Source organism: Perca flavescens, chromosome 19 (genome assembly GCF_004354835.1).
Source record: "Perca flavescens isolate YP-PL-M2 chromosome 19, PFLA_1.0, whole genome shotgun sequence".
Taxonomy (NCBI): domain Eukaryota; kingdom Metazoa; phylum Chordata; class Actinopteri; order Perciformes; family Percidae; genus Perca; species Perca flavescens.
This window is the reverse complement of record NC_041349.1, coordinates 10,111,101-10,137,740: the sequence shown is the minus strand read 5'-3', so window position 1 is coordinate 10,137,740 and position 26,640 is coordinate 10,111,101. Positions and strand designations below refer to the sequence as shown.

General features: G+C 38.0%; 2 protein-coding genes across 4 annotated transcripts in view; both read left to right on the top strand.

Annotated features, from left to right (window-relative positions):
* Nucleotides 1–331: 331 nt before the first annotated feature.
* Nucleotides 332–25,783, top strand: LOC114545551 (uncharacterized). 3 transcript variants are annotated; one of them, XM_028563914.1, is made up of 5 exons: nucleotides 332–453; nucleotides 6,310–6,365; nucleotides 6,503–6,540; nucleotides 24,008–24,329; nucleotides 25,196–25,783. In XM_028563914.1, exons 1-5 carry the CDS (start codon nucleotides 443–445, stop codon nucleotides 25,438–25,440), a joined length of 672 nt encoding a protein of 223 aa, XP_028419715.1. In that variant the 5' UTR covers nucleotides 332–442; the 3' UTR covers nucleotides 25,441–25,783. The 3 variants fall into 3 exon arrangements, with proteins under 3 accessions (XP_028419715.1, XP_028419714.1, XP_028419716.1); XM_028563913.1 differs by lacking the exon at nucleotides 24,008–24,329 and having other exon boundaries at nucleotides 6,503–6,862; nucleotides 25,193–25,783; XM_028563915.1 differs by lacking the exons at nucleotides 24,008–24,329; nucleotides 25,196–25,783 and adding an exon at nucleotides 6,998–7,366 and having other exon boundaries at nucleotides 6,503–6,862.
* The window catches only part of LOC114545542 (uncharacterized), a 34,288-nt gene continuing 18,371 nt past the window's right edge, over nucleotides 10,724–26,640 (top strand). Inside the window, exon 1 of the mRNA XM_028563897.1 lies at nucleotides 10,724–10,788. The gene's annotated coding sequence lies outside the window, so the exon portion shown is untranslated. The remainder of the gene's footprint in view (nucleotides 10,789–26,640) is intronic.

The following is a 26,640-nucleotide window of genomic DNA, read 5'->3' as shown; positions in this document are numbered from 1 at the left end:
TGGTCCCCCTCAGGTTTCAACACATTCAGGTATACTGTTTTCTTTTCTTTTTTTCATAGGCCAACTTACTGCTGCATAGTTAGAGTATCTGCCTCTCTGTCCCTCTCTCAGACACACCCCCACTTTTTGCCTCTGAGAGAGGCAAATACCTGTTAACAGGTATTTCTCAGAGATCTCTGAGAGGCTACTGGGGAGGACTGAGAGCTTTAACCAAACACTACAAGAGAGAATCTGAATCTGAAGTCTGAATTATTACTGTCTGGGACCTTTCAGGATTCTTACTGGGAATACTGGGACTTCATTAAAACGGGTTTTTAGAAGCATCTGCTTCTCTCACTTCCCATACTAAAAACAAACAAAGCAAACTTTTTGCAAACATTCTAGTCGATTCTAACAGCAAGATGAATATGCTACTACTGAGGCGTTTTCAAAAGTCGATTGGATGAGTTTCAGGTAAGTGTGATCTTATTAGTGAATATTTGCTACATGTAGAAAGCGTAAAGCTGTGTGTTTAGGCCTAGTCTACATCACTCCTCTACTCTGCTGCTGCTGCCCGGAGCTCTGATCGGCATTGCATGGCTGCAGGCTACATGTTGAGAACTAGTTTTACAAACTGGCTTGCTGCGTCTGTCAGTGTTTCTGTTGTCGGACATACACAGATTACATTACTTGGTCATTTAGTTTTTATAGAAACCAAACCCATCTGGTTCCTGTTCTGATATCAGCGCTCACTAAGACACTGGCTGGGTTTTCATTACAGTGACGGCTGGGGGAAATATCCGAGGTGAGGCTGGGCCATATTCAGTCAGTGTCAGTAACCTCCCTGACACAAGTTAACACCAACCAGTGCTCTGTGAAATAGTCATTATTTAATGCCGATATTAAAAGGTTTAGGTTTTGGTTTTTACACTCAAAACACACAAGCGATGTAGCCTATTGCACAAACTTCCCATTTGCATTTGAAATTGAATTCGCCCTAAGTCTACACCAGTAGAGCCCAGCCCCTCTTGTTGTGGATGTTGAGCACAAAACTGTGCTGTCACTAGTAAATATTATTTTAATTAACTACATTAACTATTTTAATGAACCTGATTCTGACTGAACAAGTGAAGTTTTTAACACCATTAATCCATGATTGCACTTTACGTTATGTTTACTTAAGTTCAATTCTCACGTCATCTGTATTAGAGAAAAAATAATCACTTCATCACATAATTAAAGTGAATAAAATAGCCTCGCCAGCCTACTTACTGGAGTCCCACAACTACATAGATCCTCTACAACTGGACAATTTTGGCTTTATTATTTGTGTCCCCTTCAAAAAATGCTCTTGAGAAATTTCATGTCTGTTGTCTTCTCATTTAAATGGTCTTTGCTGATTGTTAAAGGTATTTTTTTAATCTACTTTTTCTTTTTCTTTGTAAAGACTCACATTCAAAGTGTGATTCAACTTATAATTTAAACGTTCACAGACACTGGCAAGATGGGACGAGATTGTCCTGTCCTGGCAGGTTTTACTTTAAAGATTGTGACATATGTGGGCATGTGTGAGCCTATCTCCCTTATCGTCTATGTAGCCTGCCAACAATCTGCTTCAGTCATGCTTTAACTAAATCTACTGATCATATCTCTGATGTGTAGAGATTCTCAGAGGAACGAGCCTTCAGGTCTTGAATGAGTCATCAGATCTCTGATCCAAGACCTTCTGTCCTCTGCTGACTGATGGATGTTGTTTCTGTTCTTTCCTAATGTTCACTTCATAATGTTACAAGGAGTTCATATTGTAAATAAATCCATATTTATATTAGAGAAGTTGTTATAACTCTTCGCTGTGTAAAACTATTTACACTAGCTTACTCAGAGAGAGCTAATCAACAACAAAGATATTATTATTATTATTGTTATTAGAGCTTCACAGATGTTGCAGAGAAGACAGACACAAGATGGACCTCTGTCCTCTGGTCTCCTGGTTTGGATCTTAACTGACTGAAGACACACAAGGTAATGTGTGAATGTGTTGATGTTGGTGTTGTCATGATATGAATCCTGTTGTACAGATTTAGTGTGTGAGGGTTGGTGGATTAGACCAGAAGATAACAGATAATAATGTGGTTGGTTCTCTCAGTAAAGAGACAATTCAACAACAACCTATAATATAAACATTTAGTAAAGAGTTGTTTTCAATATGACAACAACATTTTAATGTTATTTGTGCTGTAGGAAGTCTATGGTCCAGGACTCAGAGGCGTCATTAGGCCTAGGTCTCTTTCTCTCTGTCTCTTTTTAATTTATTTTTTACAAAAATAAGTAGGGCTTTAATAGAATAAAAAGCCACAGGATGGCACATCCAATTTACGAAGAAGTATTTTCCAAGGCACTCGCAGTTCTTAAATTTTTTTGTAGAACTCATGTTAGAACTGTAACTTTGTTACAACTTTGTTTTATTTTTCTGAGGCGAATAGTACAGAAAAATAGTAGCCTACCTACCTACGTACGGGGTCTGACCATCATTAGCCTACTTATTTGTTGCTGTGAAAGGTGTAAATTTGAATTTGAGGATTCATAGCCCAATCAGTCTAATACATTGGCGTTTACGGGCACAATACTAATGATTTTGTGATGTGGGAGCAGGGAATGTGGACCCAAACGCAGAGAGAGGGAGGCAGGCAGGCAGGAGATGGTCGAACTCAGGGATTTATTAACAAAAAAACGGCAGTACAAAGACTGGAACACTCATAAAATAATGAACCAACGGGCAAAACATAGGCAGGGGCAAAACGAGCACACGCAGGAACGAACACAGGGCACAAGCAGGAAACACGGCCACAAACGGGCCGAACAGGAACAAACTCAAAACTATCTGACAAGAGACAAAGGGAACACAGAGGCTAAATACATGAGGTGATGGGTAAATCAGAAACAGGTGAGACAACAGGTGAAGCACATCAGGGCGGGGCAGGACAATCACAAAGGAGGGAAAACACCGGAAGTAAATTGGACGAGACAAGACAGAAAACCAGACTATCAAAATAAAACAGGAACCAGAAATAATCACCAACGAACAGGAATGCACAATACAAACGCACAGTTAAAACAGGATAAAGAGAAACACACAATGAACAGCGGAACAAGGAACAGAAGTACCGGTAACTGTGTATATCTTGTAGGTGTGGCCCCTCCTCCTTGTTGACATTAGTTGAGCCGCTGGCTGATGAAAGTGAACAGTTGGTGTAACAGCTAATCACTAAACGGGCTACTTCAGGAGACACAACACGGCTCGCTGCTCGCTCTTCTTCAAACACGTAAGTTACTAAAAACACATATTTCATGATTCACAGGTTGTGTTTTTAAATGTGGGACATTTACTTTCGACATTTGGACTGGCAAACATTTACTGCAGATTAGAAAATGTGTTCTTTATTGAACTTTTTTATTTTATAATTGAACATGAAAAGCCTCCTCCAGGATTAGATATTCTTGTGATTCAGTTGATAAAAGACAGACAGGGTTAAGTGTTTATTGGTTTTAAGCTTCTTCTCGATACTAGTTTGGATGATCAGGATTTTAGTTGCTGTAGTTGCTTCATAAAGAATTAAGGAAGTGCGGTGAGAGTTTTTTGCGCAACAAAGGAATGCTTCACATGACTTGTTTCCCTTTGTGTTGTAGCTTTTGTGTTTGTGTTGTAGCTTTAAAGATTTCTACCATGGTGTATGAGGGCCACCTTAAGGGGAAAAAATTAAAACAAAGTCGTAATTGTAGGCTACGAGAAAAATTCATAGGCCTATATCAACATTATGAGATTAAAGTAGTAATATTGTGAGAATAAAGTCATATGAGAGATGTGGAGTACTTTGTGAAGTTGTGCTTCAGTGGGTTTCACAAATAGGCCTAAGGAAACAGGCTACTTAATATTTTGACATGGTTGATGTTGAAGTATCAGGACCATGAAGAGAAGATGCAGGAAACTGAGTCTGTTCAGAAGAGAGAACCACACGGACTTGGAGAAAAATTGTCTCTTTTGTGGAGGTGGTGTCATTTATTAATGAACTTCGGGGAGGAAACTGTCCGGTTCATCAATTGCTGAAAATGGACACCTCGTCGACACAAAATATATATTTTATGGGTTTTGCGCAAGCCCCCTCTTTTTACAAAAACTAACATGTGTACGCATGTAACATGTTTAGACATAGGCTAAAAAACAACCTCTTTGGGATTGTACCCTAAACTCAACAGGAAGTCAGACATTTTTAATTTATTTTGCAATTTTAGGATGTTTCTCCCCATCTACAGCTGTCATAACGAAATCCTCCTACAGATTTAACCTGATCGTCTTCACATTTTTTTCAGAGCATTCTAAAGACCTTAAAGACAAAAAGTTATGAAAAGCTTGAGTTTTCAGCATGGCTTCTCATGCTAATGCTAATTTAGCCGTTTCTTTCTAGTTCTAGTAAACTGTTGGATTTGGATAATGTTGACATTCTGATATGTAAATGACTTGGATGTCTGTTTGTATTGCAACTTATTGAATAAATCAGTGTCATTTCGTTGCTGTATATTTGTAACTGGTGTAATATCTTACTGTTGATTTCTTAAGACTTATGAAGCATATGTGCTTTAATATCCAAAAAATGAGAAATGGACTACTATTGCTGGTAATCTGGTCAGTTGAATTCTCATTGTTTTTTGTATCTTGTAGCCTATTTTATTATTATTATTATTATTATTATTATTATTATTATTATTATTATTATTATTATTATCTTGTTATTGACCACACACAGCCATATCCTTTAAATGATGCAATTTACTGTGATGTTGTGTTAAGACAAAGTTGAGATGAATATCAGAACCAGTTCATCAAGTATAATTAGTACACCTTTTACCACTAGACTCCCGGAAACAATACTGAGGACAACTTGCTCCCTTTGCAGCTCTATGACCATGAATAGAGTTGTGTGTTTTGTTCTTCTTTGCTTGAATTAATTAGTGTTGTAAATATTGATGTTATTTAGTTGAGAATCAAAGTTTTTTTATTTGTCTCCCTTGGGAGAAATTTGTGTTGGACAAGGGGCAAGCATTATGGTATATTTGGTATTCATAGAATGTTGACCAGATTCTTTTTAGAAAATAAAAAAATAAAATGTGTAAGAAACTGTGCTTCCTTTGCAGCGCTATCTGACCATGCTATACAAGTTGGCAGTGAGAATATTTTAGTGATTCAGATGCAGCCAGAAATCTGTTCAGAAGGACATCTTCCTCTCCTGCTCGTCCTCGTTCATGCACTTGGGGAGAAGTTCATGGTTCCTGGGTACAGCTGACAAACGCCTACAAGCACCCATGAACATGAACAGGTACCTTGTTGTTTTTAGACCTCTGCACTTTTTCATATTCTGTCTTGTTGCAGCCTCATGCTGAAATAATTTAAATTCAGTTTTCTCTCATCACTCTATCTCATAATGACAATGACATTGCACATTTAAAAAACAAGATTCAGACCCTTTGCTTGACATGACACTCAAGTGCATCCCAAGTCTCCTGATCATCCTTGAAATGTTTTTACTCCTGTGGTAAATGGAATTGGACCTGATTTGCCAAAAGCACATGACGTTTTTTAGTTGAATTCATGTTTCTGTACATGGTAAAGATCCATGTTTTCTGTGCGTTTCTTATAGTGTGCAATTGTATTACTCATCACAATTATCCACACAATAACCATCTGCAGTTACATCCTACCATAGTGCCATGAATAACATGCAAGTATCATTTAATATCAGGTCTATTTTACAAAATAGCGCTCACAATCATGTAAGAAAGAAAAAATGAAATACATATAGGCCCATAAATGACAAAAGAAATTATTTAATTGGAGCTGATAAATGTTTGAGTCTTCCTGTATGTTACTATGAGACAAGTCAATTATATTCAGCTCAATATCACAGATCACACATTTGCCTCAAGAGACACCCTCTCTCTAGATTTGACCCTAGATTGAACAACAGAGAGCAACAGAAGAAATATTTTTCATACTTGAAGCCCAACAGAAAACACATCCACAAGATCTTCAACAGAAACAGTCAGTGCGAAGTTGAACCCATGTTGACATGCTGTATATTTAGATTGATGAATAAAGATGGTCAAACCACAATACTTCTTTGTTCTTCTTCTGGCTTTCAGTCCTCTGGCTAGTCATGTAATAAGTAACCCAGAGGAAGAAGTATAAACAGACTGTATATGTCCTCTCTCTGTCCTGTAATAAGTGAACTCTGAGCTCATGTGTTTGTGACTCTTCACCTCTGTCTCCTCTCACAGGGAGAAGATGATCTGCAGCATCCTGCTGCTCATCATCCTGACCTCCTGTGTCTCTGGTTAGTTTACAGCTTCACTTTATTCTCCACTAACACTAAACAAAGAATCACTAAAGTGTCCACAGAAACATGTGGAGATGGAGTTTAAAGTTGTCAGTGTGTCTGCTCCTCACTTTCCCTCTTTGTCTCCTCAACAGGAACATTAGTAGTGAATGTGACCCAGACCTCCTATCAGGCAGAGGAGAACCAGCACATCACACTGGAGTGGACCTTCACAACCCTAACCAAACATACACTCAACTCTCTTTCTATCTTCTGTGAACTTTTAACTGATCCCAGACCCTCAGTCCTGTTTCATCTCCATGAAGGAGTTGAGGTCCCAGAGTTTCAGGATGAACAGTTTGCAGGACGAGTCCAGTGGGACAAAGACGTCCTCAGAGAAGGACGACTCAGACTTCATGTGTCCAGACTCAGGACTGAAGACTCAGGACTGTACCTGTGTAAAGTGTTCACAAGTTATGGGAGGAACTCTGGTAGATGTTGGCTCAATGTCACTGGTAAGTTGATTCAGGAGAACTGGAGTTTTTCTGTTTGTACTTAAAAAATGAAAGATGCAGATTTATAGTCATTCATGCTAAAAAAAAAGTTTCCTTCCTGTCCATCAGCCACATTATAGTTTTTGTTCTTTACAGCAGCTGCTGATGAGCCAAAACCTCAGAGAACAACAGTGAGACCAGAACCAAAGAGTCTGGGAAACATCAGGATCCTCTACGCTGGACTGGCAGCAGCAACAGCAGCAGCAACAGTAGCAGTTCTGATTTTCTGCCTCTTTGTCTTCAATCCTTGTTTTACTAAATCTACTGATAATGAAAGAAAACACCTACAGTTTACAGCTGTGAGTGTTTAATAGAAAGGAGCCATCAGGACTAACAGCACTCAGTCTGGAGGACTCTCTTTAAATGAATCATCAGAGCATAAAGTCACAGTCATAAAAACTAAATCAGACTCCTAGAGTCTCTCCTCCGTCTGTTCTTAGTGTCAGAAAACTATTTGTGATATAAAATGTTGTGTTATATCTTTATATTTTAAATGATCATGTTACTAGAGGTTTGAGTTTGAATGAAGTTGACATGTTACATAATGTTTTGTCCTCTTGTGTATTTACTTGCATCAATATATTATGTTATATGTTACTTGTACTGTTCTCTCTATTGTTACCTGTCTAGACACTACTGATGTAAATTAGCATTAATGCTAACTCCAGCATGTTTACATCTTGATGTTCATTAACAAGCTCTGTCCATGTAAAGTTACTATGAATATAAATTAAGTTATTACAGCAAAAATTATTAATGTCTGTGTTAATAATGTTTTCATTGAGTGAAGGGTTTTGCAGCTTTTAAATAATCAAGGAATCAAACTTGCATCTGAGATGTGATTTGGTGTTTTAATACAACAGAAAATGTAAATGAAGTGAATCAAATATGGTAAATTACAGCAAATAAAGAAATCACACAGAACAATATGGAGACATCTTCCTGCTTCTTCTTCTTCTTCTTCTTCTTCTTCTTCCTGCATTTCAGTTCCAGAGACATTTAAACCACAATGCAACCGGAGCACCAACTCTTCCATTCATGTGTGTTATGATGCTGAGCTGATAGCATGCAGGTTAACTGTGGAGACTTGATGATCAACTCCTTCAACAAGACCAGCTGACTCCCAGTAAAAAGGTTACTCTTTAACTCCACAGCTTTTTGTTACATTTGCTGGTTAATGCTGAAATATTTATTAACACTTTTCGGTCTTTCTGACCTTTAGGTTACAGTAGGCCTATATATGCCATAGTTGTCAACACTCCAGATTTACGCGGGTGTCTCCTGTTTCTCCTGTCCCTCTGCTCCCCATTAGTAATTTGTCCCGCTAATCTCCTGATTTCATCCTGATATCATATGACTCAAATGGGTGTTTCACAGTTTCTGTGATATGTCCAGACTGGAGGATATGTCTGGTACTTGGCGTGGCCATAGTGGGATTCGTAATTTTGCCGCCTGGGGAAAATGATGTTAGCAAACATGCTAATTATAGCATAAACATGCTTCGCTTTGGAGGCACAGAGCTGCTAACGTTAGCATCGGCTCGTTCCTGAGAGGTGTGATGGAGGCTGATTCATGGACACGAAGGCAGAGGTAACACACACTACAGTTTATGTTTGGACATTTTGTATTGCTATGGACTTCAGGTTCATTGAAACATGTTATGCCTTAATGGCCACTGTTTACTTTCACTTTGAACAAAAATAATGTAATCAGCTGCTGCCGCTCCTCCTTAGTGTCCTGAGCTGAGCAGCAGAACAGGTAGGACTACATATTCTGAGTCAAATATTTTCAGAGTAGAGAAGCAGTTCATCCTTCTATCTGATAACTCAGGAGACACAAAACAGCTCGCTGCTCGCTCTTCTTCGAAACAAGTAAGTATAAATCAAATTTCATGATTCACGGTTTGTTTTTATTGTGTACATCAACTGTGCAACATTTACTGATGTTTAGAATGACAAACATGTTAATTTACTCTCAGATTAGAAAATGATTCAAACAAATTGTCGCAATTTTTAAATTTGGTTCTTTACTGAACTATTATAAAAGTTCCTCCAGGATTTGATCTTCAGACATATTGTGATCTTCAGTTGATAAATGACAGGACGTGTTGTTTTATACTTTGTTTTAGGCTTTTTCTCGATGTTAGTTTGGATGATCAGTTACATTTTATTTAGTGTCAAATTCATACATCAGGATGACTTGTTTCCCTTTAAGTCTTTAAAGCTCCAATAATGAACATAATTAAATTATATAAATATATGTTTGTCCCCATAAAATTATCTACAAAACAGTTGTCAATATCAAACAAAAATAATATGTCATTGATCATTGTATATTAATTATTAACAATGACCCAACCATCAGAGATGAGATCTAAAGTAGTTTCTAACTATTGCACGGCCAGTCAGTCTGACAGAGAGCCAGTGGTGGACATGTTGTGGGGACAATACAGGCCAGTATTATGTTGGACACTCCCGGTGGTTTCTATTGGACATTTGGTCTGTTATGATTTGAAACAAATGTGCTAAATATATGACACTGTATTTGTATTAATGTACATTTTTTTTGTTTCCATTAGTTTGTTTTGGGACAGACTGTAAGAAAAAAAGTAATAGAAAATGGAAGGGGCGCAATATTTGTTAAAGGCAGAATATGTGTCTAACCATTCTGAATGAAGGATTGTGGGGCTGCAGAGACGTCTCGGCCTACACATCCCATCCTACAGACTAAAGGAAAACATCTTTGTTTGGTACAAATTCTTGCAAAAATCACACTATGACAATAGCACATTTTTATTTGTGTTTCAATGAAAATGAGAATGATGATCTAAAAAATTCATCATTCCCTCCAATATCATGAATCATATTGCAATCACAACATCAGTCAAAATAATCGTAATATGACATTTTCCTCATATTGTGCAGCCCTACCGAGCAGTGTGGTTAACCACTATCTTTTAAACAAGGATCTCAGAGCATGTGACCTCTGAGACAAAGGAAAACACATGTCCAACATGTAACCCTTTGCAATCAAAGTGAATGCAACTGTAAAAGCCAACCTGTATGTGTATATGTTTCCATTAGTTTGTTGTGGATCCGACTGTTTAAAAGAAGAAAAGAAATAGAAAATGGAAGGAGATGTTTGTATTGTTTTCTGTCTCTTTAAATAAAAACACTTAAGGCGATCTCATGCTGGCTATTCTACCTCTGGTTCTTTACATAGTCAATAGTTTACATTGTGATATGTGGGCTACTGTAGAACCCTGATAATCTGGATTTGGTAATATTGAAACATTTGTATCTGGATAACTGTGATTCAATCCAATTTTCTTTGAAAAATTGAAACAAAAGTAACATTTATTATCTGTTCCTGGATAGCAAAACATGGGATTTCCAGATTCCACTTTTCTGAACAGCTGGGTCCAGGACATTAGACTTCCTATAAATACATATTATTTTCAATGTTATAATGTTGTTGCCTCGTAAAGACATACATATAAACAACTGTGTTTAATTTCCCAGCTCAGTCTGTGTCAGTATGTCGGGAATGTGTTGCTGACTGAGATGCAAACTTGTTCAGCAGAAAGAAGTTTCCAGAAACCTTCGTCCTAACTTGCTCGTCCTCGTTCATGCACTTGTGGAGGAGTTTGTAGTTATAGACCTGGTAAACACCTACAAACACACATGAACAGGTAGGATGTTGTTATTTTCAAACTTTGTCACATTTTGTGATGTTGTAGCGTTATTATCTCTCATCAATGAAACAACAGGTGTTGTAACAACTGAGTATAAACAGACTGTATATGTCCTCTATCTGTCCTGTAATAAGTGAACTCTGAGCTCATGTGTTTGTGACTCTTCACCTCTGTCTCCTCTCACAGGGAGAAGATGATGAAGATGATGATGAAGATGATCTGCAGCATCCTGCTGCTCATCATCCTGACCTCCTGTGTCTCTGGTTAGTTTACAGCTTCACTTTATTCTCCACTAACACTAAACAAAGAATCACTAAAGTGTCCACAGAAACATGTGGAGATGGAGTTTAAAGTTGTCAGTGGGAATCGCACATGATTGGGTGATGTCATCATATCACTTGCGGCACGTCGTCAGCTGAGCAGTTGTATTGTGTACATATGGTCAATTGTACTGGGAATTAAATTAAAATATCATCAAAAGGCATAGCCACACATTTGGACACTGAACATCAACACATAGGCCAGGCCTATTTTCCTTTCGTTGCTCCAATCTCTGAGTCTAATAACACGTCATGTCACATTGTCAACATGGTACATGGATACATGAAGCAGAACATAGTCGGTCATACAGTATGTCTAATGCACTTCTGAAAATGCACTTCCTAATGCGTCCCTGTCCACAGTACATTTCAAATCAAAGTGACGCCCGTGCTTTCCCTCTCTGTCTCCTCAACAGGAACATTAGTAGTGAATGTGACCCAGACCTCCTATCAGGCAGATGAGAACCACCACATCACACTGGAGTGGACCTTCACAACCAACCCTCACACTTCCTCCAACTCTCTTTATATCTACTGTGTACTGTTAACTGATCTCACACCTCCAGTCCTGTTTTATCTCCATGAAGGAGTTGAGGCTCCAGAGTTTCAACATAAACAGTTTGCAGGACGAGTCCAGTGGGACAAAGACGTCCTCAGAGAAGGACGACTCAGACTTCATGTGTCCAAACTCAGGACTGAAGACTCGGGCCAGTATGAGTGTAAAGTGCACACAAGTAATGAGAGGAGCTCTGATAAATGTTGGCTCCATGTTACTGGTAAGTTGATGCAGAACTTTCTTTCAGTTTCAATTCAGCAGCTTTTTAGATATATAACAGGAAATCTTTGAACTTCCACAATCCTTACACTTCTTCGTCTTTTAGGAAAATATTTTTCCTTCACATAAATGAAACAGATGTGTTTGGTCTCTTTACAGCAGCGAGAGATCTGCCTGAACCTGAGACACCAATCACAACAAGTCCACCACAACCAGAGAGTCGGGATATGTTCCTATTCTGCTATTCTTTCATAATCGGGCTTGTAGTGTCTGTACTCTGTTGGTATCTCCACTGGTGGATTTTGTGTCTAGCTGTTACATAAGATTAAAAAAAATGTCAGCAGGTGAATCAGTGGATACAGTTAACATCTGTAATGAGACAAAACTGTTAGAGATCATGTTTATAGCAAAGAAACGCCCCCACACTGTTAAATTATATTTGCAATCTTTCTTGGGTTATGAGTTCGTTAACACGGGTCAGCAACTTATGAATTTAATGTGAACATTGGCTTTATTGTAGTCTATTAAATTTTAACATTTGAGCATCTAGTTAATATTTTGCATAAACCCATGCACTTTATTTGTAATTTATTTACTTTACTTATTTGTATCATATCCTTTTAGTTTCACAGTGCTGGAAGAGCGGCAATAAACGTTATTGCACCAGTTTTCGAGACTTCTCTTAATTTTGGTTCCAAGGGTTGCTACAATTTTTCTGTACATAGTTCATGTTTATACCACGGAGCCACAGAAAATGCTCATTTCTCATTGGCTGGAAGGTAATAAAACTGTTTATCAGGACATATCAAAACATACCAGCAGGTAACCATAGCAACAACTTTGATGCTTCCCACACATGACATCAGCAAAATGATCACAAACTGTAAAAGTTGATAAAAACATATCTTTCCTTTCTTTTGTTCATTATTTTGTCAAACTGTCACTTATTAGACAGATCTGAAATGTGCACCATTTTTATATATATAATTTAATCTTTATTTATAACATATATCTTTTGTTAAGCTCTGAGACCTTTCATATTATTCTAAATCCTGTCTATCCTGTAGTTGCTCCTGCAGGAAATTGACTGGATTATATGTGATGAAGCATTCAGTTTAAAGTGCACTTTGCAAAAAAAAGCTCGATGTGTTAAAGTAAAAGCTGTTTATACATTCTGAACAGAAGGTCAGAGAGATTTCATGAAACACTTCCTGAGTGTGTTCTGCAGATCTGAAAGGTCTTCAGTTAACTGAAATGTACAGGTTCTGTTTTAGGATTGTCTTTTACTTCCTGTCTCTGTTATTGTGAAGCTGTGAGGAGTTAACTCTGGTGTTGATGAAGAAGATGAGCAGCAGAGGGAGCTCTTCATTAAGAATAAATGCTCCGTGTCTGTCTGCATGTTCCAGCTGTGATCATTGAGACGATCAGGATCTTTAAACAGAGAGATCTGATGTCATCTGACAGGTTTCAAATGTTTGCTTCATATGACGTATAATATGATTCATTTTTCACTCCAAAATGTTTCCTTTGTATTTCAATACCTCACTTTAAAAACTGTAGAAGATTTGGACTAAATAAAGTTAGTTTAAATGTTCTTATTTTGACAGTGATATCTGAAAATGTTGCAGCTCTAACTGATCATGTTGAACGTCAGTGATTTGTTGAATTGGAACCACGAATGGGAGAAAGAAATCAGGTCGTTTTTTACATCTACTTTTTATTCTACTTTTATTCTACCTCCAGTCAATCTGGTCGTAGGCCTAATTTATCTATTTTAATTTCCTTTACATAAATAAATACATTTACACCATAACTTGTTGCACTAATGTGCACTAATGTACTAAAATGCAGAAAAAAGTGTTTTGTTTGACGCTCAAAATCTAAATTTTGCTCAAAAGTGGAGATCTCAAACCCCCACCCTCAGAGAAACGAGCCATCAGGACTAACAGGACTCTTTGAATGAGTCGTCAGAGCTCTGATTCAGAGACCTGAGAGTCCCAGACTCTCTCCCTCCAACGTCTGTCTTAAGGGTCAGAAGGTTAACGTCTGATGTGACTCCATTCAACCACCTTCCCGCCCCTGGCCTTTCAAGAAGAACATTTAACAAATAACAATAACCAGCCAGAAATAAAATGACAAGGACCTTCGGCCATTTCACATCACACGATGACAACAGACAAGTTGTAGTGTGGGTGAGTGGGCTCTGCAGTGAAATTATGTCCACGTTGTCCCGTGTATTTTACAATAAAAAGTGAATGAGAATGCATGTGCATACATTTGGTTTGTTTACATAGTAGCCATTAGCCGCTAGCTGGATAAATGCACTTTACGCAGGCCTTTTTGAGAATATACATACATTACTAAGATACCCAGTCTTGACTGAAGAGAGAATCTTTTCAGAGAGAGAGACAATTAACTAATTTAATTTCAAAATGTGTCTGCAGAACTGAGAATACAACTTTTATTGAAAAGGTTGAATAAAATGTTGACATGTATAATAATTTATGGTCTGAACTGAGGAGGATGCTGAGAGTGACATTACATAGACAGTACATAGAATATACAGCTTTCTTAAAAAGAATTAATAAATAAATTATAGAAGGTTTAATGTAATATTGTGTCCCAGGTCTTCAAAGAGCTATGGGAGGTCATTTTGGGTTAAATCAAGTTGGTGCTGTGCCACATTTGGCCACAAGATGTCCTCACACTCTCATTTACTCAGCCACTCACATAGTGTGTGATCTCTCTGCCTTTGGTTGTGGCTCCTTTCCTCAGAGTCTGTGTTTTGACCCCTGCAGGTCAGACTCCATCCATGTCCCTCTATGACAGTCACCGTGGTGTATCAAGATGAACTCTACAGGGGACCAGTCTGTGATCCAGATCTCGCTAAGACAGGACGGACTGAATGTCTTTTCACAGATCTGAGGCTCAAAGAGACAGGTATCTAAACATTTATCCCTGGCGTTAATGGAGATAGTCGCAGCGAGAGATGTGATCTCAACGTCACAGGTAAGCTGACATCATACATAGAACCAAAACACACAGTAGCTCTGACTCAACCATTCATACACAAGACTGTAAAACCACTGGTTGGTGTTAACGTCAGTGTAAATGACTCAACCATTCACTGTAGGCTAATTTCATGTTGTATGATGTGTGTAATGAAACTGCTGTAAAAAGTTGTTGAGGTTTTGAGCTGCATAAGATGCTTCTGTCAGATATCTGGAGTCTGATTCAAAATGTCACATGTCTCTTAATAATCTGTATATTTGATCGCAATCAGTTGGGATTAAACAAAAGCAGTTAAAATATATAAGCCAGGCTGCAGGTGTAGGCCTAGTATGATTTGGGGTGGTGTGTGTGTGTGTGTGTGTGTGTGTGTGTGTGTGTGTGTGTGTGTGTGTGTGTGCGTGCGTGCGTGCGTGCGTTCGTGCATGCGTGCGTGTGGCACGTGACACTTTAATTTCCTTTTATGAAGTAGCATTTTTTTGTAGTACTTTATTATTTCCCCGAGCACGGTTCTGTCTGTTGTTCTGCATGATAGTAATCCCAATGGCTCTAAAGGATAAAGCTTTGTTGAGTAGGCCTACCTGCTTTGTTTGTTTAGTCAGAGCAGTGATATGGCGTCCTGTAGATAAAAGATACAGCTCGCGTCATGAACAATCCCCCCCAACACATTTGTTATCACCACCTACCCAGAAAAACAATAAAGAAAAGATTACACAGTAACTACAATATGTAAGACCAATCAACAATAACAAATTAGACAATAAAGCATAAACCAAATAAACACTTACATGTTTAAATGACAACACCATTAAACCATCATACATGTCTCTCCCCCTCCAGAAAGCTCGTGGATGGGTTCCTGATCCAGCTGGAGACCGTTTAGTTGTGATAACTGAAAGTTGATTCCCTCGTGTTGCATCGTCTGCGTACGTAGAAAAGCACCTTGACTGTGTGCCTTGGTGAGAGAAAGCTTCATGTTCCACGATGAAGACATTCCCGTCAGAAGCATGCGGCTGTGTTGCATTAATATCTGCCCTGTTGTTGTAAACATCATATATAGGCACACTGTTTATAAACTGTAGGGTGATGGCAGCAGATTATTACTTGTTTTGTTGTATTTTCATGTTAATGTTCTTTGTAAACCATGTCGATTTGATTTGTTGGAGCTTTTCCACCCGTTGATTTTCTTTGAACAATAACACATTGGAAGTAAATCCTAATTTAATGTGGAGACATAATAAAATCATTTTTGTACGTATGACTCTAATCAACAAGACGACTCCCCATGTTGTCAGATTTCAGATTTAAATGCTGATTAATGCATTCTGCTAAAGGAAACTTTTAGCGTCAATAACAACAAAAGCACCTGACCAAGCATCTGTATTTTACCAGATGGGAGTGAGAATGTGTTGCAGGAGACACATCTGGGACCGCTGCAGGACATGAAGAGACATGATGGTCCCACTCAAGTTTCAACACATTCAGGGATTATACTGTTCTCTTTTTCTTTTTTGTCATAGGCCTACTTACTGCTGCATAGTTTGAGTAAGTATCTGCCTCTCCGTCCCTCTCTCAGACACACCCCCACTTCCCTCTGCAGCTCTGTGACGAGTCATTGTTCTTCTCCACCTGTCCCAACAGCTATTTGCCTCTCTGGCTGCGAGCCAGGGATCAGATTCCAGTTCCTCCCTCCTTGTGTATGACAGTATGACAGTAATGTATGTTGAATGAAGTGATAAAAAGATCCTAATATAGTATGTTGGAAAAGTCATAGTATAGTATGTCGAAAAAAAGTGTAAAGAAGCAATAATATAGTATATAAAAAAGTAATATATTGAAAAAAGTCATAATATAGTACGTCAATAAAAGACAGTATATGTCGAAAAAAAGTCATAGTATAGTATGTCGAAAAAAGTGATAAAACGCTATAATATAGTATGTCAAAAAAAGTGATAAAAAAGTAATATATCGAAAAAAGTGATAAGTCACAATATAGTACATCAATAAAAGACAGTATATGTCGAAAAGAAGTCATAGTATAGTATGTCGAAAAAAAGTGATAAAACGCTATAATATAGTATGTCAAAAAAAGTGATAAAAATGTTGTTATATGTTGAAAAGAGTTACAGTATAGCATGTCACAAAAGTCATAGTAGGCCTATACTATGTTGAAAAAAATATTTAAAAAATCAATAATATTGTATGTCATAAAAGTGATTTAAAAAAGTCATGGTATACGAGATAAAAATTCAGACGAGGTGGCAAAGTGGTTAAGGTGATGGACTGCTTTCCATTGTGGAGGGGGTTAGTGATAACTGTACTGTAAGTCTGTGCTACCAACATTTCCATCTTGAGTTCAGCTTGCTTCACGTTTTCTGCTTCTGTCTGTTCTTTCATGATTCAAATTGTATATGGTGTGTGGAGTGTGTGGATTGTGTGAATAGGATACTTTTCATATAAGATCTGGCAACTGGTCAACATTAAACAAACATTTTGGTCTGATTATTTATAAAGGACTTTGGGCCATGCACATTACGGGAGTTTCCCAGGAGAAATAACAAACCGGGAGGGGTCCGGAAGACAGGGCTAAAAAAGGGGAGAAACCCGGGAAAAATGGGAGTGTTGGCAGCTGTGGGTTAGAACATTGATCTTTTTTATGGGAGTCTGGAGTTTGATTCCCCGGCGAGGAAATCTTGTTTTTTTCATTTTGGATTGGATAATTTGCATGCAATTGTGCAAGTCAGGGCCGAGACATATTTTTTCCAGGGTGGTAGGGGAAGATTCATGATTATGCCTTACTGCTAAATATTCCATTATGTTTTTTATGTTTGTATTGTAATCGACGTTCACCTTTACATAAAGATATTTCCAGCACAAATTGCTTCAGAAAAAGGTAGAATAGGGGCATAACAATTCAACAGAAATTCAGAAGTTTCGGGTTGGTTAGGTTTAGGCAAGAGGAGTGGGATTGGTTATGGTTAGGGTAAGAATGTCAGGGCGATAATATTCCAAAAAGGTGTAATACATGAGTAGTATGGATAACTGTGTGTAAATATATGCCAAGGTAGGCCTACTGTAAATGCACAGGGGTGCAAATAGCATACATTGATATTTGTACCAGACAGGGTATTAATAGAACACATTGCTGTGTGCACCGGCGGGGTACTAATAGCATTCATTTCTAATTGCACCAGGGTATGAATAGCACTTCTAATTGCACCAGGGTACGAATAGCATACACTGCTAATTGTACCAGGGGTGGAAATAGCCTCACCCATATCTGTCTCAGATCAGATGGTTTTAACAGCAGTCATATAATAGAAGTTACACAGCTTGGCCAGATGGTGTCGCTGCAGAACAACCTATTTTCCAAAAGCTGCTGAAGTTTTACTAAGAAACAAACTTCCATAGATTACTCAGATCAAGTGACATTTAATATGAAATGATCCATTTAGGACTTCATGTCATGTTAAATTAAGTCTCTGCTGCCTTAGTCTTTTGTGATGTTTCCAAAATGCGCAAAACAATATTATCCTCTAAATAAACATAAGTGAACTTTTTGACCTGGCTTGTTTGTACAGTGTGTGCAGCATGTCTTCTCTCATTTCCCTTTGCAGAATTTGAACACAAATATAAAAAAAAATAAATCACTTTCCAACTTCACTAAAGTTCCTCAACTTTGTAACCTGACACAGTTTTGCCACCAAGCTTGTGACTCTTCTGTGTGTGTAAAAGTTTTAATCAGGGATTAAGGTGCAGAGTTCTGAGAACTATATACATATATAAAAATATAAAGATAGATATGGTTTAATGTACAGATCAGAGGCGGGGGGGTGGGGGAGCTGTCCTTGGTGATGTTTTCTGTTCTGCTGAGGCAACGAGAGGTGTAAATGTCCATCAGGGAGGGGAGAGGGCAGCCGATGATCCTCTGTGCTGTCTTTACTACTCTCTGGAGCCTCTCCCTGTCTGCCACGGTGCAGCTGCCGTACCATACTGTGATACAGTACGTCAACAGGCTCTCGATGGAAGCACGGTAGAAGGTCAGCAGCAGGTTGGAGTCCAGGTTTTGCTTCCTGATGACCCTCAGGAAGTGTAGCCGCTGTTGAGCCTTGCTAATGGCCGCTGTAATGTTGTCTGTCCAGGAGATGTCAGCGGAGATAAGGACGCAGAGAAACCGGAAGGTTCCACACACTCGCCGTTGATGTACAGGGGGCTAGTTCGGTGCTGTTCTTCCTGAAGTCGACTATTCAATTTCAATTCAATTCAATTTTATTTATAGTATCAATTCATGACAAGAGTTATCTCGAGACACTTTACAATTTTTTTCAAGACCACACTCTATAATTTACAAAGTGATTTACAATGATCTCCTTTGTTTTCTTGGTGTTCAGAGCCAGGTTGTTCTCTGAATGTCAGCTGAAAATAAACTGTGAGGAGGTTTAAGATGAGAGGTAGTCTACTGCTCTGTACATTAAAACAAAGAGAAACGTTTCTATTAAACTTCATTAGATAAGTGGAGAGTCCATAGTTTCCCATCATGCACTGTGGTCGTTGGAGAGAAGCTGGAAAAAGTAGCTGTCACCAGTTTTGATGACCCAGAGATTTGTTATGAGAATATGGTCATGAATGTGTTGCTTCACTTCTGGCCACGGATTGGCGGAGGAGGTGCATGGTGCTAAAACAGTCCCATAAATATTTGCAACTTGTAAAACACAATGCACAAATTAATGCACAGTGATTTGTATCCGCAAATGGATATATGGATATCACTAGCTTCACAACTGGGCCCACTAAAAGACCGTAATATTGGCCGAGATCGCCGACGGGTTTAAGCAGTGCTTAATAATATTTCAGACTGCCAGCTCCATACAAAGACCAGGCAAAGCCCATGTTACAGGGCTGACTTTAACAAGCTAGCATCGCTGTTCGAGCTGTACAAAAATTTGAAAGTTAGCACGCTCCAAAAAGTAGCTAACTGTCACTAAACACCATAACAACACAAGTAAATTGCAAATGCACTGCAACAATGATGCTAAAAACATAAATGTAATTAATTTGACGACAAAGTCCTAATAATATCAACTTACCCGGAGGAACATCAAGTAGATTCTGCCAACTAGCGGTGTGGGCGGATCGATCCAAATATCGATAATATCGATACCAACGTTGGTATTGATCAATGCCAGTGTAATGAGATCGATACTTTCATACTTTTGATAGTTTCAGTTTCTCTCAGTGGTGTAGTCTAATGTATTGTAGTGGGTATACTGTACCGTATATCCGGAATCTCAAAGGCATATCAAAGTGGGGGTCTGGGTGTCCTTCCCAGGGAAGTTTTGAGCATCAACGACTTCATTTCCTGTATTCAGCTACACATTTATGAACCAATTTACGGTGGTAATACCTTTATTTAGTGTAGAAGAAGAAGACCATTTTGACAATTCAAAATATATCAAAAATATAATGGAAAGTATGTTGTTGCGTGTCATTGGGCATTTTTAAGTAATTTTCTTAGTGGGTATACTGCGTATACCTGCGTCTCATGCACTGCTGCGGTTTCATCAGAGGCGACCTGGCTATATGTATATTTTATTTTTATGTTTTTTATTAGTAAAGAACATAGGTACATCGCCAGTATGTACATATAGAAAAAGTCAATACCAGAGGTGCATATAGCCTACAGAAAAAGATAAATGTAGAAAATAAATAAAAAAGTAAAAAAGAAAAGTGTTAAGTTAAATGTATCATTGGTATGTGAGAAATGTATCAAACACAATTCCAGTCTTGATTGCCTTCTTATTTGTAATGTCTATATAGTGTTGCCGTCTTGGTGCAGTTCTTGAAAAAGTCTGTTTAACTGCCGCTTCTGTCAACATGCGGAGCAGGTGCATTTGCTCCTTCCCCTCTTGTGATCTGATGTTGTAACAGCCGTTGTTCAGCAGCCGTTGACTGTAAAGCACACACACAGAAGAACCGCAAGCGCCTGTGGCTAGATTTTCAGGCTGGTCTATACACATGTACAACGAGATTAAAAGCAACTCCTTTTCCAGTGCCAATATGTATGTAGAAGAAATGTAACAACATGGAATAAAATAAGTAGTGCAATAAAGGGGGGTAAGGTGCACAGTTCTGAGACGCTATATGTAAAAAATAAAAATAAAATTAATATGGTTTTATATACAGTGTGATATGTAGTGTGGAGTAATGATGTTGCACAGTATACGGATATTTCACAGTAATGAAATGGCACAGTATTATCATTATCAATATCATCAAAAGTATTTAATATTAAATATTCCACCATAGGTGGGTAGAAGAGAGTCCGAGGGTGTGTGTGTGTGTGTGTGTGTGTGTGTGTGTGTGTGTGTGTGTGTGTGTGTGTGTGTGTGTCTAGTCCTGCCTTCAGCAGCCGGGGATCATATTCCAGTTCCTCCCTCGGTGTGTGTGGCAGTATCATACCAACCCGTTGATGATAAAGCGTTACAGCGTGTGGATCTGCTACTGGGAGGACTGGGAGCTTTAATCAAACACTACGAGAGAGAATCGGAGTCTGAATCCATTATTACTGTCTGGGACCTTTCAGGATTCTTACTGGGAATACTGGGACTTCATTAAAACAGGTTTTTAGAAGATTCTGCTTCTCTTACTTCCCATACTAAAAACTACGACGGAGCACTATAGCACATCAAGGGGGAAAAAAATTAAGGAGGAAGATTTTTAATTTATTTTACATTTCGAGAATAAAGTCAGCATGTCGAGAATAAATTCAACATGACGAGAATAAAGTGGAAATACTTTTTCGAGAATAAATTCAACTCCTTTATCACTTAATATTAACCCCTTAGAGCGACTGCCCGCCATGCCAGCTGCCATGTAGGCAACATCATAGATATGGGTTACATCCTTGGAGTGCTGCGCTCGCCTGAGCTCCACTCCTTCAGGATCAAACAATTTGATCATTTGTCTTATTGTGTCTTGTGATACAACATATAACCATCGATACTTGCATCTGTCCATTCCAAGCTATTTCAGTTTGCAAGAATACGGGCACCTCTTCCATTTTGTGTGGTTTCCCCTTCCGAACAGACTCATCACCATACTGTGTTTATGCACTAAAAGAGAAAGAATTTCATTGTTATTAAAACCGATTCTGAAGTATAATTTCACGAGTTCATATATTTTATAGAAGATTATAGGTAAAGCTTGATTCTTGAAATATCAATATTCTCGAAATGGTATTTTCAACTTTATTCTCGTCATGTTGACTTTATTCTCGACATTTCGACTTCATTCTCGAAAAAGTATTTCAACTTTATTCCCGACATTTCGAATTTATTCTCGAAATGCAAAATACATAATAAAAATCAAAAAAAATTCCCTTAATGCTCCGTCTTAAATCGCAGAACACTGATGGGATGAGTTATATTTTGAATGTGCACACAATTTAGAAAATGAGCAGAAATCTTTCTCCAACATGTCTTGTTTTACTTCCTGCTTTGTGTTTTCCCCCCCTCGTTGCCCTGCCATGATGTCCCCTTGTTGGAAACTCTGTGGTGTGTCTCCCCTCCCTCCGTGTCATTCATTCCCTGCGTCTCTCATTCCTGGTTTATTCTTTCATGTCTTCTGGTTTTCTAGTGGTTTGTGCTTTTTGTGTTAGGTTTGTCTTGGCTTTGTCTGCCTCCCCACCTACGTCAGGACACCTTCATTTATAAGTCTTTTGTTAATAAAATCCTTTAGTCGGCATTTTTGGGTCCGAGCCTCACAATGCTGACAACATCTGAACTATTAATGTCCAGGGGTTTATTGATTACTTGAAATTAATGAATGTATCTTGAGGTGAATAATTTTCATATGCACATTTAAGGCGCATACGTCCCCAACAAAATATGCAAAGGAGGAGGGAAGAGTAGTCATGCCTATACTACATGTGTACTGACGCAGGTATAATTAGAAAAGTTGATTTACAGAAGAAATAGTTGAAAGCAATACATAATGTCTGAGAGCCTTACTGCTAAATATTCCATTATGTTTGTATTGTAATCCACGTTCACCTTTACATAAAGATATTTCCAGCACAAATTGCTTCAGAAAAAGGTAGAATAGGGGCATAACAATTCACCAGAAATTCAGAAGTTTCGGGGGGAAGGTCTATATATTATATATTTAGACCTATAGGCTGCTATAGTCAGACACAGCACACATAGACATCAAAAGCTTGAGCACCTGCCCTTTTTCTTCCTCAATAGAAAGTGCCCTTTTTATGGATGCATGCTTTTTTAATATAGCCTATATTACTGTTTGATGATCAAACATATATATATATATATATATATATATATATATATATATATATATATATATATATATATATACAGGCCAAAAGTTTGGACACACCTTCTCATTCAATGTGTTTCTTTATTTTCATGACTATTTACATTGTAGATTCTCACTGAAGGCATCAAAACTATGAATGAACACATATGGAATTATGTACTTAACAAAAAAGTGTGAAATAATTGAAAACATGTCTTATATTTTAGATTCTTCAAAGTAGCCCCCCTTTGCTTTTTTTGATAGCGCTGCAAACCCTTGGTGTTCTCTCAATGAGCTTCATGAGGTAGTCACCTGAAATGGTTTTACCTTCACAGGTGTGCTTTGTCAGGGTTAATTAGTGGAATTTTTCCTCTTATTAATAAAAAAGCAAAGGGTGGCTACTTTGAGGAATTGAATTAGAAGGTGTGTCCAAACTTTTGGCCTGTACTGTATATATACTGAGTATACTGAATATAGCCTATATATATATATATATATATATATATATATATATATATATATATATATATATATATATATATATATATATATAGGCTATATTCATATGAACGTTATGATGATTAGATATATAGCCTATACAGCATTTGGCTACACTGTCACAGATTAACAAAGGCCTAATTAAAACAACAATCATTGGAGAACAAGCACAAATAAACAGACTGTATATGTCCTCTCTCTGTCCTGTAATAAGTGAACTCTGAGCTCATGTGTTTGTGACTCTTCACCTCTGTCTCCTCTCACAGGGAGAAGATGATCTGCAGCATCCTGCTGCTCATCATCCTGACCTCCTGTGTCTCTGGTTAGTTTACAGCTTCACTTTATTCTCCACTAACACTAAACAAAGAATCACTAAAGTGTCCACAGAAACATGTGGAGATGGAGTTTAAAGTTGTCAGTGTGTCTGCTCCTCACTTTCCCTCTCTGTCTCCTCAACAGGAACATTAGTAGTGAATGTGACCCAGACCTCCTATCAGGCAGAGGAGAACCACCACATCACACTGGAGTGGACCTTCACAACCAACCCTCACACTTCCTCCAACTCTCTGAATATCTTCTGTGAACTGTTAACTGATCCCAGACCCTCAGTCCTGTTTCATCTCCATGAAGGAGTTGAGGTCCCAGAGTCTCAGGATGAACAGTTTGCAGGACGAGTCCAGTGGGACAAAGACGTCCTCAGAGAAGGACGACTCAGACTTCATGTGTCCAGACTCAGGACTAATGATTCAGGACTGTACCTGTGTGATGTGCTCACAAGTTATGGGAGTAACTCTGGTAGATGTTGGCTCAACGTCACTGGTAAGTTGATTCATTATAAAATTGCTCATTATAAAAAAGGCTTGAATACAGCAATCTGATTGGTTCATAGCTGTGATATAATAACCACATACAACGACTATAATCGGACTCCTTTGCACATTAAGTATCACTCCACGTCTGAGAAAAACGTTGACTGATGGCTGGTGCCTCAGAGGGAAGCACTGCCAGGACACAGAGCTGGCTTCAAATCAAACTCTATATTTATATCTATATCTATATTTATTTATTTCAGAGCTTTACCTTGCTGTCAGACAGCACTTTAAAACAGGGAACTGAAGCTGTTATCTCTGCTCTCTTCAAAGCTGCCAGACTCCTTTCACAAAAACAGTCATTTTACCACCCAGAACACGGTAGTTGCTGCACTACCACTGCCTCGAGCAGTTAGTTAGTTTGTGTTATTGTTTCCCTTTCTTCAGCGTTAAGCAAAAGAAAGTGTGCTAGCTGCTAGCGAAGGCTAGCATTACTGTTCCATATCAACAGCCTCAGTATGTGTGAGGTAGGCAGCCAGCCCAGGAGAGCTTAGATTTTATCGTGAATGTGATTTTTTTTTTATGAATAAAAATCATTTATAATTGAAATGTGACTAACTTTCATAATGCCATACTTGATGACTGTTTTATAAAAGCAACAGCTCACTTCAGGCTCTGATATGTTGTGATTATATAACAGCTAAGAGGGGTTGTTGTCGGGCCAACAACGCCCCTATTCAGCAGCTTTTTAGATAAATAAGAACCTGAGAAGAAAAGTACTGTGGAAATCCACAATCCTTACACTTCCTTCTCTTTTAGTGAAAATGTTTTTCCTTCACATGAATGAAACAGATGTGTTTGGTCTCTTTACAGCAGCGAGGGATCGGCCTGAACCTGAGACACCAAACACAACAAGTCCACCAAACACAACAAGTCCACCACAACCAGAGAGTCGGGGAAGGATCGGTCTCTACTGTGTAGTGGGACTGACGACAGCAGCAGCTCTGCTGGCTGGTTGTTTCTGTTTGTTCAGAAAGAGAAGAATGCAGAGAGAACCAGATTCCCATTTAGCAAATACCAGTTACAGATCAGCAGTTGATGGTTTAGAGTTTAATCATTAACAACTGAGACAAAACTGTTAGAATTAACTGTTTGTATCACAGACACAAAGAAAATACTAGTTTCTAGTACTAGTGGCAGCTAATATAACAGCAGGTAACCATATTAATGTTGATGTTTCACACACATGAAAATCAGCAAAATGAACAGAAACAAGCTGTAAAAGGTGATGACTGAAACACATTCATGATATAAAAGTCTAATTACAGAACTGATATACAAAAATAATTATGGAGGAAAACAATGTTGTCATTATTTTTAAGCGATGTCTCGTCAAAATGTTAGGGGAGACCGGAGCAATAGTAACATATTTTACATTTTCCTTCATGACTCACAGACGACTTGAAATACTCTCATCATCTTTTGATACAAGATATATATATATATATATATATATATATATATATATATATATATATATATATATATATATATATATATATATATATATATATATATATATATATATATATATATATATATATATATATATATATATATATATATATATTTCTATATGTGCTCTAATTAATTATACAATTATTACATTTAGAATAATATGGACAAGACTATAATAAATTAAATGGAAAAAGTCAGAGTGTTACAATTGCCCCCAGTCTTAATGTTACTTGAGATGTTTTTGTATTTGGTTGAAATTGTTTTTTCTTATGCTACAGTTACTTTGTATGTATTTATTTTTTATGTATTTATTGTGTTTTGTATTAATATGTTTGATGTTTATGTATGAACCAAAGACAAAACCTGTTTCTGATTCATATGCATTCAAAGTAAAACTGTATTTCTACTTTTGCAGAGGGTAGGCAGCTATTGTAGTGTTAACTAGTTTTGTATTGTCTGAATTGAGTTAAAAGTAGATTGTTCTCAAAAAAATTGATCAGGTCAAAAAAGGGACTTGTAGACATGGCTATATAATATTTCAATATCTAATCATTTTATTTAAAAAAAGGTGCTTACAGGATCGTGAAAATGGCAATGCATTCTGCGAGAGCTGTCTTTCTGCAGGCTCCAGCTGTCTGTCTGTCTGCAGGTCCCAGCTGTCTGTCTGTCTGCAGGTTCCAGCTCTCTGTCTGCAGGTTCCAGCTGTCTGTCTACAGGTTCCAGCTGGCTGTCTGTCTGTCTGCAGGTTCCAGCTCTCTGTCTACAGGTTCCAGCTGGCTGTCTGTCTGTCTGTCTGTAGGTTT

What these genes read in the sequence shown, in the direction of transcription:
- LOC114545551 (XM_028563913.1), top strand. An exon ending in CCTGACCTCCTGTGTCTCTG is followed by an intron (nt 6,366 to 6,502) that starts GTTAGTTTACAG and finishes TCTCCTCAACAG; the next exon opens with GAACATTAGTAGTGAATGTG. An exon ending in ATGTTGGCTCAATGTCACTG is followed by an intron (nt 6,863 to 25,192) that starts GTAAGTTGATTC and finishes GTCTCTTTACAG; the next exon opens with CAGCGAGGGATCGGCCTGAA.